This window comes from Talpa europaea (assembly GCF_964194135.1).
Source record: "Talpa europaea genome assembly, chromosome: 8".
NCBI classification, from domain to species: domain Eukaryota; kingdom Metazoa; phylum Chordata; class Mammalia; order Eulipotyphla; family Talpidae; genus Talpa; species Talpa europaea.
The window spans coordinates 46,111,573-46,127,061 of record NC_140075.1 but is presented as its reverse complement, the minus strand read 5'-3'; the positions used below and the strand labels follow the sequence as shown (position 1 = coordinate 46,127,061).

General features: G+C 35.7%; 1 protein-coding gene across 5 annotated transcripts in view; it reads right to left on the bottom strand.

Moving 5' to 3' along the window:
• RNF111 (ring finger protein 111) overlaps positions 1-15,489 on the bottom strand; it is a gene marked incomplete at both ends in the record, with an annotated part of 43,900 nt that overhangs the window by 11,206 nt on the left and 17,205 nt on the right. For 4 of the 5 annotated variants that reach the window (XM_084239754.1, XM_084239755.1, XM_084239756.1 and 1 more), the window contains 3 exons: positions 4,569-4,827; positions 8,473-8,789; positions 15,124-15,318. In XM_084239754.1, the coding sequence (XP_084095880.1) occupies positions 4,569-4,827; positions 8,473-8,789; positions 15,124-15,318 (771 nt within the window). The remainder of the gene's footprint in view (positions 1-4,568; positions 4,828-8,472; positions 8,790-15,123; positions 15,319-15,489) is intronic. The other variant, XM_084239758.1, reaches the window with a different exon arrangement.

Sequence of the window (15,489 nt, the reverse complement as noted above, 5' to 3'; positions counted from 1 at the left end):
TGTGTACACATGTGTGCATGTTTACACACACACACATTACTGAGACAGTTTTTGTAAGAAAATTTCTATACGTAGTTTGAAGATTGAGAGAATTTAAATTCAGATACCATCTGAAAAAATACCCATCAAAAAGTTCTAACTCATGTCTATCAAAAAGTACATAAGAGACAATAACAAAAACAAAGAGAAACCCCACTGACTGGGAGAACATTTTTGCACACAACACTAATGATAAAGGACTAATCACAAAAATCTACAAAGAGCTGATGAGACTCAACAAAAACAAAGAAAATAATCCAGTCAAAAAATGGGCAGAAAAGCTAAAAAGAAATTTCTCTGAAGAGGAAATGCAAATGGCCAACAGACATATGAAAAAATGTTCAACATCACTTGTAATCAGGGAAATGCAAATCAAAACTACAATGAGATACCATCTTACACCAGTGAGAATGGCACATATTAAAAAAACTAGCAACAACAAATGTTGGCGAGGGTGTGGAGAAAAAGGAACTCTCCTGCACTGTTGGTGGGAGTGCAAACTGGTCCAACCACTATGGAGAGCTGTGTGGAGATTTCTGGACCTACTAAACATAGAGCTTCCACATGATCCAGCAATTCCACTCCTAGGTATTTACCCAAAGGACACAGAAACATCAATTCCAAAGAGCACCTGCACCCCTATGTTTATAGCAGCACTGTTTACAATAGCTAAGCTTTGGAAACAACCCAAATGCCCAAAAATAGATGACTGGATCAAGAAGATGTGGTACATATACACCAAGGAATATTACTCAGCATTCAAAAAAGATAAACACATGCAATTTGCAGCAACATGGATGGCGCTGGAAGGGATCACGCTCAGCGAAATAAGCCAGAAAGAAAAATAAAAATACTGGATGGTCTCACTCATAGCAGGAATCTAGAAAACTTAAATAAGGGACCAGGAAAAAGAATAACTATAAGAAAGAAAATATCAAAATCAACAAATAACTATGAACAAGAGACACTCTATAGTGGTTGGGGGGTGGGGGTAGGGAAAGGAGGGCTTGGGGTAAAAATAAGGGGGTTGTAATTGTATGGGGAATATAAAAATAAAATTTATATTAAAAAAAATAAAGTTCAATCATCCATTCTTAGAAAAAAAAAGTACATAAGAGTGCCTGAATACCCCCACACTATTACTAATTATTTTAAATGCTAATCAGAGAAAAAGCTTGTATTTATTGGCCACTTTTTCATCCCTATTCCTATTCTTACATTGTTCACTTTTTTCTCAGTTGCAGTGGCTGCTGATAGCTTCGTAGTGCTGAGTCTTAACCCCTTGCGCCACAAGGGAGGCCCATGAGACAATTTTTTAATCCAATTTATTAAAAGTTGTATTTTCAGATCAATAATTTATTCTAAGAAGTCACAAAGCTTAGTACTTCTTGGTCATAAGCAGTCACTATGGGCCTCCCTGGTGGCGCAAGGGGTTAAGCACTGCACTATGAAGCAATCCACAGCCTCTGCAGCACGAGTTCTATCCCCAGCCCTCCAGCCGGCAAGGGAGCAATCCACATGGCAAAGCAGACCTCTCCAGTCTCAACCACTGCTCCCCTCAGCAGTGTATTTCAGTCAGCCTGCCTGTTCTGCTCCCTACTCTGTCTCTGGTGAATCCTCTCACCCCCCTGCATCTCTGGCCTGTACACAGGTGTTTATTGTAACATTTGGGTTGCTTCCAGGTTTCATCAATGTTTTCTTTAAAAATTTGATACATTGCTGTAGTACAATGCTGAAGCTGTAAATGAATTAAAGCTGTATGTATGCTCTTGTAAAGCTTTAGTAAAGCTCTTGTATACATAAATAAATCTTAAAAAAAAAAGCAATCACTGTTTTATCATTGTTAACTATCCTTTCTCAAATTTAAAGCAATTTTTCCAGTTTTACTTCACAGTTTTCTATTTCTATAATCACTATGCAAGAATTAACAAATATTTAAAAAATTTAATTTTACATCACTTAAGTTTACATTTAAGTTTATAATCACTTAAGTTACATTCACTTAAGTTTAACTTCACTCTAATTTTTTTCAGTTTGATTTAGGTTTATTTTACAAAAAATTCTATATACTTAAAATGTACAGTGTGGTAATTTGATATAAGTATATTTTGTGAAATGACAACTACAATCAGGTTAACTAACATCCATCACCTCACACAGTTACCTTTTTTATGTGTATGGTGACAACTTCAGCTATCATTATAATTCACTGTTTGTCAAAACAACACAGACTGTTAACCGCTATAGAAAGGGGGTATATTCTACATTCCACTTATCACTTCCCTCTCTTCTATAATTTACATGTTCTTGCCAGTGAAAAATAAAGTTCTTGATATTGTTTCCTAAAAGTAGATCATGTTACTCTTGATGCTACAAACTTACTCCTAGGACATTATCCAATAGACTCAATCAAATATGATCATTTAAACAACCATCAACAGAGGCCTCCCTGGTGGGGTTAAGATGCAGCCTATGAAGCTGTCCACAGCCACTGCAGCAGGAGTTCAATCCCCAGCCAGGGAGCTACCCACATGGCTCAGCAGACCTCTCCTGACTTGTCCGCTGCTCCCCTCAGCAGTGTATTTCAGTCAATCTGCCTGTTCTATTCCCCACTCTGTCTCTGGTGAATCCACTCACCCCCGCACCTCTAGCCTGTACCCCAGTTCTTGTATGTATGCATAAATAAATCTTAAAAAAAAAATAAAATAAATGACCATCAACAGAGGGCTGACTTAATGTGCTAATATGGAAAAGGGCTAAATTGTATAATTTAAATTTTGGAGAAAAAAAAAGTTGAAAAATCAAAAAGAAGCAAATATATTTGCTATGATCCCATCTGTCTATTTAAGGAGAGGCATATGTACTTCTGTTGGATGTATAAAAAAAATTTCTGAAATATTTTATAATAAACTATAAGCAGGGCCTCCCTGGTGGCACAGGAGCTGAAGTCTCAGTGCTATCAAGCTACCAGTCTCACCACTGCAGCATGAGTTCATCCCCATCTAGGGAGCTAAGCCACATGGCGCAGCAGACCTCTCTAATCTTGCCCACTGCTCCCCTCAGCAGAGTATTTCAGTAGAGCCTGTTCTGCTCCCCACTCTTGTCTCTGGGGAATCCTCTCAACCACGTACCTTTGGCCTAAATCCAAGTCCTCATATGCATAAATAAATAAAATAAATCTTTAAAAAAATTAAAATAAAAAAATAAACTATAAGCAATTGCTACCTTAAAGTATTCAGAATAGCAACATGGGGGAGACAGGAGTTTTAAATTCTCATTTTAGTTCATTCTGCAGTTTGAACTTAAGAGGTAACTTTTATAATAAAAGTCAAACAAGTTTAAGTTTCGAACATTTTTTTACTATTTATTATTCTTTATTATTTTAAAAATTCAAAAAAGGAATGAATTCATGTAAAAACCGTCTCAGTATGTTATTTTAAAAGGCGAGGGGCAGAAAGCCACACATTATGAACTTGTAGTAAAAGATGGTCAATTAAAAATGACTATCAATAGCTATTAGAAAAGAGCCTTTATATATGTTCATACACAAAATGTGCTTTGCAAAAATCTGTTTTCAAACTTACATTTTGAATTTTAAATTGACTAACAAGGTAAGGGGTACAGAGATTTCACTGTACAAATTCTGAGTTGTCTCCAGCTGTATTTGTGGAACCCAGACTTTAAAAAAACATAAGAGTGGGGGCCTCCCCGGTGGTGCAGCGGTTGAGCGCTGGGTTGCGAAGCTACCTGCGGCCTCTGCGGCGCCGGTTCGATCCCCGGCTGCTCCCCGGCCACCAGAGGAGGGTCCCACATGGTGTGCAGACCTCTCCTGCCGCCCGCTGCTCCCCTCAGCAGTGTACTTCGGTCCTTCTGCTTGCTCTGCTCCCTGCTCTGGCTCTGGTGAATTCTCTCACCCTCCTGCGCTTCTGACTGTACCCAGTGCATGTATAAACCAAACAAATAATAAATAAATAAATAAGACATGCCTCTAGAAAATTAAAAAAAAAAAAAAATTAAAAAAAAAAATTAAAAAAACATAAGAGTGGAAGATGAAATCTAAGGAGATACACAATTGAAATTATCCCTTGCATGTAATTAAAACAAAAGTAAATTTCCTATCTAACTTCCCGGTTTACTCCTGGCATGAATTTTTTTTAAATCAAAGTAGCTTTCCATTTGCTTATTAGCCTACGATTTAACAATTACTCAACTTTTGAATTCTTGTTACTTTAAAGGATAAATCTAATTTCCTTTAAAACTTCCTTTTATAGGAATCTAGGGTGTCAAAGTTTTCAATTTTGTAAAATAGGCAAAACATGGTATTTTTTTAATTTTCCTAACCCATTAAAAAATCTACCCTTTTTACCTTAGAAAACTGTTTTGGCGATATGAACTGAAGGGGGAATGAAATGGGAAAAATACACCCCATGCTAGGGCCAAGGAAATATTAAAAATTTATGAATGAGGATTATTTCATGGAGGAGTATACAGAGCTTCATTTATATACCTCTAAGTAAATTTATACTTACAAGGAGGTGGCATATAATGTCGACATGAGGAAAGTGAGGCTTGTGGAGGGGGCTGGGGTGGGGGCTGCGCAACCATGCTTGTTCCATAACCATCTATCGATAATGGCTGACTTGGGGCAGCAGCAGCAGTCTGATGGCTAAAGATTGCAGCTCGGGAAGAAGAAACAGGGCAGCAAGGGTCAAATGCAGATGCTCCATGAAAACCACCACTTCCATGACTTCTGATCCCACTGTTGCTCAGGTCTACAGGCAACGCCTGCTGTATAAAGAGAGAAACTATATTTTAACTTTCCTATAAAGTTTAGGCAAAACATTGCTTCATGTTATATTATAAAAGTATACCTAATACAATCTAGAAAAACAGACTCTTTGGATTAAAAAAATTTGAAAATGACATTTTTAGTGTCAAGAACTATTGAACACCCAGAAAATATTGTCTAGCTTGGACTGTGAAAATTATAGTGATTATATACTTAAAATCTAAAATGAATTTTTGAAAATTATAAGCTTATAGTACAAGGTGAACTAAAGTTAATTAACATTATTTAAAGGACTGTTTCTCTTCTATTATTTAAGTCTCAGAGAGAAGGTATCTTTGAAATCACACTTCCATATTCTCCTTTACCCTAAAGTCTTTAGTAATTTGGGACTCCTTTGGAAAACATCATTATACCACTGAAAACAATAAGGTTCTAGGTAAAAACTTATCTGCCCCGAATTTCTAAGCTGTTATAGCAAGTATCCAATTGAAATTCTAATACTTCAAACACTATCCAAAATAACAAAGGGTTGTGAGATTAGTCACGCAAAACCATATGTTATTTCTGAACCTTTTTCACTTGCAAAGGAAAAAATAATTAAGCCACTGGTTTCACTTATTAGGAATACGATTTTAGGCAAGGTCCATCACTAAGTTGGAAAATAAATGAAAAAGTCTAGATTCCATCTCTTCTCAACACAAAAGCATTTTGAAAAATCCTGACTAAAAGACTAACTTCTGTACAGCAGGATACAGAAACAGAATTGCTTTTATGTACCCTTACATAATTTAAAAACCAGCCTTTGCTTAGTGTTCAGAATAGCTGTCATTTTTTAAACATGATTAAGGAAAATAGCTGCTGTTATATATGAAATTATATATAGGAATTGTTTGATATGAGAAGTTGAGAGGTTAGAAATAAAAGAAAGCTGGTATAAAACATTTATTAAAAGCAGAAGTCACCCGGCAGTGCCAGAGGAAATTAGTAGTCTTTATATATCTAATGGGCTTTAGGCTCAGAAGATATTAGAAGCAAAAGGAATTCTGGATGCTAAAAGGGCAGGGAATCAATGGTACAAGAACAGCTGTATGAAGGTGAAAAAGGAGAGTGCCTTTCTTCGATTTTATGTGTCTACAATCAAGTAAAGTCAGGCCTTTCTTTGCAGTTGGCAAATACAATTATGTCCTCAACTCGGATAAATGAGGTTTAAAAATAACACTGTGAGACTGTGAATTTATGATTCAAATCCTCTATTTTCCGATTCTGGCTAAAGTTTGGCAAACATACTGGCATGTCAACATCCTATGATACTCTTCTTCACCAGTCACTGATTAAAATTAAGGAAAAAAAAGAAAATTAAGAAAATTCCCAAAGAGGGAGTTAAGAAAGGAAGGAACCAAGGTAAAGTTAAAAGTGAAGAACAAAGTGAAAAGGGGTAAAACAACAAAGAGAGCCCTCTTCCTCAGAATTCCAAAAGTTCATTCAACTTTTATTCTCTAAGGACGAGGTAAACAAGATGGGTACAGAAATGGAATAACATTACTTTCCATACATTACAGGCAACACATAAAACTAAATAAACTATCCTTCTAAATGGGAAAGGTACATCCAAAGGAGCAGTAAAGGCTATAGTCAATTGATTAAACCATTCTGTCAACAGGCCTAATCCTCCCCAATTTTCCTCTGCCTATTCAGAATCTTTTTTTTTAAGATTTATTTATTTATTTAATTTATTTATTTATACGAGAACCGGGGTACAAGCCAGATGTGCGGGAGGGTGAGAGGACTCACCAGAGACAGAGCGGGGAACAGAACAGGCAGACTGACGAAACACACTGCTGAGGGGAGCAGCGGGCAAGACAGGAGGGTCCGCCGCACCATGTGGGACACTCACCGGCAGGCCGGCCGGGATTGAACCTACTCTACAGAGGCTGCAGACAGCTTCAAAGCACAGCGCTCAACCGCCTGCTCCACCAAGGGAGGCCCTCATACTATTCTTACGTTTGAAAAAACCTCACTCTGTTCTCTCACACCCATTACCACCACTAATAATACCTGACCCTGCCGATTTTCCTCAAATTTTGTGTGCAGTCTAAATACCTCTAATTAGAGATAGGTAAACAGGTTGCACTTATTTCACACTGAACAGAACTGTAGTAGAGATACTACCTATAATTAACTCACTCAGCTTGAAAGAACCTGTTACAGACACAACAGATTTTGTAAATCAAGTGTATTTTTCAGTTCAACATTCCATGAATAAAAGGTCCACACTTTGGGAATGAATGTGGGAGAAACTGGTAGAATATGAAAGATATTTCCAGTGAAAGGAAATTTTAAGCGGGCTCTTTCATTTGACCTACTGAAAAGTTTTTCTTAACATTTTCTTATTCCCAAGAGATAGAACAGCTTTAGGCAATGAATAGATGTTAACACACTATTAGCAGAACCAAAACACATCTGAATCTCCTTAATCATATAGTCTACTAAAGCCTTTTAAATTTCCCCTTTCAAATCTCCTCTTGAGGGCCACCCTGGCGGTGCAAGGGGTTAAGCACCGCACTATGAAGCAATCTGCAGCCTCTGCAGCAGGAGTTCAATCCGCTGGCCAGGGAGCAACCCACATGGCACAGCATGCTGATCTCTCCTGATTCGCCCGCTGCTCCCCTCAGGAGTGCATTTCCATCTTTCTGCCTATTCTGCTCCCCACTCATCTCTGGTGAATCATCTCACCTCCCACACCTCTGGCCTGTACCCCAGTTCTTGTATGCATAAATAAATATTTAAAAAAAATTTCCTAAATAATAATAGCTAATTTTTTAAGGGAATACCACTTTTACTTTTTATTAATTTTGTTTTGAATTTTCTTTTTGACTTTGCTCTAGCACTTTTTCTCTAGCATATATGTCAATTAGTTTTACCTTAAAAAATATGTTTTGTTTTTAAAATATGAAACACCCCCAGGTTTGTATCATGATTATACAAAGTGATGACCAATAAAAGTTAAAATAGTGTACAAAACCTGACTTAATTTATTCTATGTAATCACCACTACTAAACACTATTATTTTACATTTCAAGCATTCACTAATATCAACTAATTTACTTAATTATAATTTTTGCTGATTTCAATTCCTCATAAACTAAAAATCTCATCTCCTCCTACAAAACAGTGTCACAGGTCTACCTACATCAGAGAAAGCTATTTATTTCCAGATGAGTGGAGATTACAGCTCCAGAGTAGAAGGGAGTAGGGAAAAACTGGGAGAACTTCCCATTATTTCATGAATTAGGTTGACACTGTAGTTGTGACACTGTATTTGAAATAAAATCCCGAAGATTAGATTTAACTGTCTTTAACTAAAAATATCAAAAACAATTCCAGAATAAAAAAATTATGATTTTTAGATAAAGTATCACTTCTGGTTTTCCACATCTCTGGCCCCCTCAATTAGTCATAATAACACAAGGTCATCAGAAAATCCTAATGATTTAATTAAAAAAAAACACACACACGAACTATTAAATTGGCCACAATTGCAGGGATAAACTAAATAAGGATAACTAAATAATACTAATGACTTATTTAGTTCCTGAAGGAACTAGAATTTTAATTAAGAAAAAGATCATCAAATTCCACATACCTGGTCATGATAGCTGGTACCAGAACTAGTATTTGCTCCACAAGGTGCTTGTATTTGTGGTCTTTCCACAGGACAAGTGGGATCACTAAAGGAGGGAGAAACTGGGACAGCTGGATGGGGTGTATGATGGTGGTGGTGGTGATGTTGAAAATGGTGACCATGCTGCTGAAAGCAACTTGTGTGCGGATGTCCTAATGCGTGGTGATTCTGTGATGACCCTCCACATGGCGAGTGCTGAGGACAGCAGGAAGGTAACCTTGGCATTGCAGGAGGGCCAGTTTCAGTTACAGCACTAGATGTAGTTCTCCTTGAGTCATCTTGAAACCAAAAAATGCATAAAACAATCAAATATCACTGTGTAACAAAAAGGTACTATGTATAAATAATAAAGAATTAAGAAATTCAATTCTCTATAAATAAAAATGTGATAGTGTGACTTCCTTAATATACATATCATTTTGGGCAGTGGTCTTTACTGAGATTTTCCTGAAAACCTAAATTCTTCAGGAGACTCTTGTTTATCATGTTATTTAAATATGGCAACAGATCAGTCTTTTCCTGGATCATAACAAATGACTAGTTTTAAAAAGAATTTTTAAAATTCTAAAATATGTTAGTCCTTATACAATATGCAACGAAATGAAGGTTCTTTTCCTGAGACCCACGAATCCCTATACCATAAGTCATCACTACATAAAGCAGACTAATATGTACTTAGGGAATCTTACTTTAAGACATAATCACCCAACTCAGCGCCTACTTGATTAAGTCTTGCTAACCTCCAATGTTGTTTGTTTTTCTCTAGCCTTTAAATTCAGACCCAAAAGAATGTAAGAAATGATAAGTTTCTAATATTTGAAAATTAAAGTTACCTTATAATAATCTAGGGGGAAAAGCATGTTCTAATGTTGTCTAATCCTGAGCAGTGTGAATTTAGAATTATTTAACCCCTTTCTCACCTATTATATGGAGTAATAATTGCCTTGCCTTGATGTTAGTAATCTTGTAGGTAGGAAATATCTGAGTCCTGATTATGTTCTCTGCCACATGCTCATAGTTATTTTGAAGATACGTTTTCCCATGCCAGAACTGCAAAAGTGCCTCTAGAAGGTCTATCCCAGTATTTCAAAACTCATCTAAAAAAAACAGAACTCTTCCTCAAACTAATTATCTAGAAATTATGTAAAACAGAAAAAATGAAAATAAGTTTCTTTACTTAAAACTGGATGAATGGGGAACCCAGAGTCCTAAGTTTCCCTCTCCTAGTTACTCCCCTCTTCCCACTCCCCCACATCCTATGATTCCTGAGGCATTGCCTCAGAATCTTTAGGATTCGGGACCACCACTATTCTAGCCTTATTTCTAAAGGAGTCAATACCAAGGACACCCCTATTATATTTGACTCACACCACCTAGCTAATCTCTTCTGGGCCAATACACCAGTTAGGAATCTTCTGGTTGTTTACAAATAGTACAAAAATTCAACTAAAACCGAGAGGGAAACTCACAGGTTCACATAAGCAAATCTAGGTGGGATGCTTCAAGCGCTGATTAATAGGAACTCCTTGTAGTTCTCCTCACCCCGCGCGCTCCCATATGCGGCCTATCCTGACTCTGCTGATTCTCTTTTGGACAAGGTCTGTGGTCTAAACCCTGGTATGCGGTATCTCTATTCTAAATTTCTGTATATTGTTGGGTTTTTTTTCCCAAGCTACTAGACTGGCCCATTTGACTAATTTCCTGAATCATTTTGTAAGGGTTTTTAAACTGAAGACTAGGATACAGGAGTTTTTGAATGCAGATGGAAAAAACCCACATATTTTCAATAACTTCTAATTGTCTCCAGGAATTGGTAGTATACCTTGTCAGTATCAGTTGAGAGGTTAATTATTACCAGTAATTTGCAACCAAAAAACAATGGAAGTCAACAAATTGTTTGCTTTTACATAAATTGTAGTATATTCAAAATCACTCTATAATTAGATCACTTTCATTCCTTGGTACTCCCAATTTGTTAAATAAATAACCTGGACAGAGTTACAACTAGCATTAATAGAAACTGACCATGATCAACAAGCCTATCTTAGCTATGCTTATCTGTGCTGAATCAAACATTAAGTAACTATTTTCTATATTCTATATTATTTGTATTTGTAACTCATTATTATAGTAGCTTTATTTCCTGCAACATGTCAGGGTTTTATCTCAGTCTCCCTGTCAAAATGCTAAACAAGTGAACATCACTTATCATGTGTTAATCAGAAAAAAGGATGAAAAACCTCTGGGATACTAAGTTCATTCAGTTGATAGATAAAAATAACCTTTATGATTATGCTCAACAATGTCATTTTAATTTTACAAATCTAGTTATTTGAGGATTATGTGTAATTCTAAGATTCAGGAAATGAATTTACAATAAGAGCAAGAAATCTACGAATTCCTAGGGTCATGATTGTTTTCTGTTCAGAAAGAGCTCCCTCTTTGTCTTCAAATATTTCAAATACAAAAATCAGAGTTGGTGAAGATGTGTTTAAAACTAAAGACATATTTAAAATCATTGACAGTGTAACCTAGTAACAAGATTGACCTTACAGTTCTACTTCTTAGGATACTGTTTTGATTTCCAATTAAAGTAATAGCCTGTTCTCCTACAGTCCAGAACCTCTTTAATGGTCAAATAGGCTAGCAACCCATAGTAAAGACAACTGAATCGCCTCCTGTTCAACAGTTACTGACCAAAAAAAAATGGCAAGAAATTGGAGGTGAAATACAAACATAGCTGACAAAGTAATATAATACTTCCTTTTATTAAAAACAAGCTACAGAGTGTCCACCAAAAATAGACAATCACAAATCTGCACCAGAGAAATTTAACTCCATGGCCCAGTGACATCAAGTTGGTGAAAGTATTTTCATTGTAATTCTAGGAGGATTACTGAGTTGTACTTAAGCATATTCATTCACTTGGCAAGTCTTACACATAATAGTGGCACAGTAAAGGATCTACAAAAAGCACTAAAAAATACAACAGTGAAAATAAAAGTTCTGATCTTTAAAATAATTTATAGTGATGTCTGCCTTTGTTATTTATCTCCAGCATGCCTGTACAATATAGGTGGCTCAGTAAGCATTTGCTAAATTTATATTAACTTTATTAAGGAAAAGAGGCATAAATGCATACATACATGTAGCTAAGTGCTAAGAAGAGAAAGACTTGATCTTTGATCCTCAAGGGAGGAGATACTTTAAGATATAAATCAACCAATAGTATAAGAGAAGCACTGGATCCTAGTATAACACAGAGCAATGTTGTACTCCCAGGAGTATCTGACAACCCCTATGGGGACAGTTTTGGTTGTCACAATTAGAGAGGAGGTGGGGTACAAGCCAAGAATGCTGCTAAATATCCTACAATGCATAGGACAAACTCCAGTACAAAGAATTGTCCAGCCCAAAAACAACAGTGTCAATGCTGGGACATCCTGACAAAAAGGAAGAGTATGGGCTCCAAGTCAGACTTCCTAGGTTTGTATTCTTGCTTCATTTTCATATAACCTTGGGCAAGTTACGTCATCTGCAAAATGAGAAAAGCAATAGAAAGTATGCCTCATAGATTATTGTAAAAATCAGACAATATAGATAAATTATTGATTAATATTATGAACTTAACAAATAATAGCTATTATTACCCACTAGAACTTAAGTTCTGTTAGGGCAGAAAATCTACCTTTTATTCCCAGTGCCTGATACATAGTATAATCAATATTTGTTGAATAAATGAACATATAAGATACTGTGTATGCACAAAGCAAGGAACACATGAAAATTCAGACAAATCATGGGCTGTTTGGGGCATATTGAGTTGAGATGACTACATAATGGTCCAGAGGAGATGTCCATTTCAATATGAAAATTGAAATCAAGGAGCGGGCTCGGGAAACAAAATGGGAAGTCACATGAATACTCTTTTAGTTAAGAGATGGGCCAGTGGAAAAAGAAATGGAGACTAGAGTCCTCTGAGAAAAAAAGATGAGAAAGAGATAACTGCCAGATTTTTAAACATCGTATTTGTGTGTTTTGAAAGGACTCAGAAGAAAGTTACAGGAAGTTTAGGGTGTACACAGGCTTAGCACAAATGTATGTGTGCATAAACTAAAGGAATTGACTAGTGAAGATGCTAAAGACATAGGCAATATAATTGTTAAAATAAGGTCAAGGACACTAGAAGACATAGGATGCAGAGCATAGCTAATAGGGAACAGGAAGGAATAGAAAGGAGTTAAGAGAGCAGGAGTTAGAAGGATAGGCACAGTCACACAAAGGTTTTTAGAAAGGAAATTCATTCTTAAGAACCCCCATTTATTTTTTAATTATTTTTCCCTAGAAAGATTAAATTCTTGAGGAGAATGAAAGAATTTTGGAGTAGCCTCTGAGGGGAAGGAAAGGGAACTGACTGAGATACATAACACTATGACAATTTATTAACAAAATTCTAAGATTAGATACCACACATTCATGAGGCACGAATCTGCTAAGCTTTGATTTTTAACCATCACCAGTTAGGAAACTGGATAAGAGTGAAGCTAGATGGTATGGGTGATTCAGGGGTTGAAATGTACAAGAAGGTACAAAGAATGAGAATTATATTCTATAGTGTCTTGGAAGGAAATGAAGCCACCAGAAATGAGTGTCCCAAATTTCATCTGCTACATGTTTCTATCAGGTCTATTCAGGGAACAATCTGGCCTGGATCAAGGTTTTCCTACTCTAAAGAAATGCAACACAAGGTATATACCAAAGGTGGTCATCAATATAGAACCTTATCATAAAAAGGCCAATCAATCGGTGAAATTGCTACCTAAAATAAATTTGAACGCTCAGTAAACAAGGGTCTTAAATAAATAAATAAATAAAAGCTTTGGTGTGTCTTGAAATAAAGTCGGAACTGTGTTGTATAAAATCTATAGATAAGCATATGGATATATAAAGCTAGCAGGAGAGAGGAGTGAATAAGAGTTCAAATCTTTGCCTCAAAGATTCTTATTGATCTTGAAAGTAATTAGTGTTCCAGAATTCTTCATTTCTGAAAGGGGAAGAGTAATATCAACATCAATAAAGTTCTTAAGGATTAAATAATATATATATAGTATAAAACACATGATATATTGACAAAGGAATATGCGCTCAATTAAATAAAAATCAGATCATTTCATTTCTGCCTACATTTTTCCCAAAGAATGTAGCATTTAAAATGGAAAATTTCCTTGGATACTGCCTTATATTTTCCAGGGACGGGAGACCTAAACCAATGATAATCAGTTTTCCAATTATAGTAACAACAACAATATTAATAATAATAATATGATCCAGTTATAAGGGTTAAATGAGAGACTACTAAAAGCGAAAAAAAAAAAAAAAGACAGGAACTCTCAAGTGGTTTCCTTAATAATGGTCACAGAGTTGAACTACAAGCTTCAGGTCTATGATATCTCTGTTAATAAACAGCAAGTTCCTATCTGTGTTCCATTTCCAGGAAAGAAAGATGGCTAGTTTGATGCAGTTGAATAGTTGACAGGAAAAAGAAGCTGAAGTATTATTGCTCACCAAAACATAAGAAATAATCTGAGACATAAAACTATAAAATTCCTAAAGGAAAACATAGGAATTAAGCTTAAAAGATCTTGGGTTATGCAATGGTTTCATAGTTACTACACCAAGAGAACAACAAAACAAAACTGAGAAAATGGGTATCATCAAGCATTTTACAATTCCCATTCCTGTTTTCAATTCTTTTGGGTACATATCTTAGAGAGAAATTGCTGATTTATATGGTAACTGTGTTTAACGTTTTAAGGAACCATGATGTTGTATTTAACTTTTTAAGGAACTGCTAGTATTTTCCACATCAGCTGTACCATTTTACAGAATTCCCCCAAATTCATAAGGGTTCCAATTTTTCAACACCCTGTCAACATTGGCTATTTTCTTTTTCCTATTCTTTGGTCTTCTGGTTTTTATTTTTGTTTTTTTAATTATGGACATCTGGTGGGTATAAAGTGGTCATTTCACTATAGTTTTAATTTGTATTTCCTTTATAACTAATGATGTTTTCATGTGCTACTTGGTCATTTGCATATCATCTTCGGAAAAGTAGCTCTACAAATACTTTGCCCACTTTTTAAATTGGGTTGTTTCTCTTTTTATTCTTAAGTTGTGAAAGCATTTTATATATTCAAGATACTATATCCTTATCAAACATGAATTTGAATATTTCTCTCACATTCTGTAGGTTTTTTCACTTTCTTGTAATTTTTTGGGTGTACAAGTCTTAAATTTTGATGAAGTCCAATATACCTATTTTTGTTGTTGTTGCTCCTATTTTTGGTGTCAGCGATTTGATTTTCCCAATCTCTCATCTGAGTTATGCTACTTTGGTAACATACAAACTCATGAAACATAATTCAATCATCTGAAATCAAACTCATCACGAAATCACAGACTACTTCTACTAGAGACTTCTTTGCTCCCATATCATCTTTATTCTAAGACTACACCCTTACTATTTCAGCTAAAATCGTAAAAACTATACCTTTCCTAACAAAGGTAGTGACAAAGAGTCCCTCCCCCTGCCTTTTTAAAAAAAAAACATACCTCCTATAGAAGTACCAGTCATACTATTGCTTGTAAGAGTAGCTGAAGTCTCTGACACTGTGGAGGGTTGGCTACTAGTGACAGTTGAAGCAGTATCAGAGGCCTGCTCAGAGGTAGATGGATTTGAATTGTTAATGGAAGCGCTTGTGGTTTGTGATTCCATTCTTGCAGAAGTGGTTGGTACTACAGTAGGTTCTACAAAATACAAAATGTTTATTTAGCTTTTCAAAACAAATTAGGTAACAGGTTATATTTTAATCAAAGCTAACATTTTTACTATAGTTATTGAAGCAAACTTTAAAAATATAAAGTAATAAGTAGAGACTAAAAACTCTCTGTAGCTTCTCTAACACAGTTAAAAAAAAC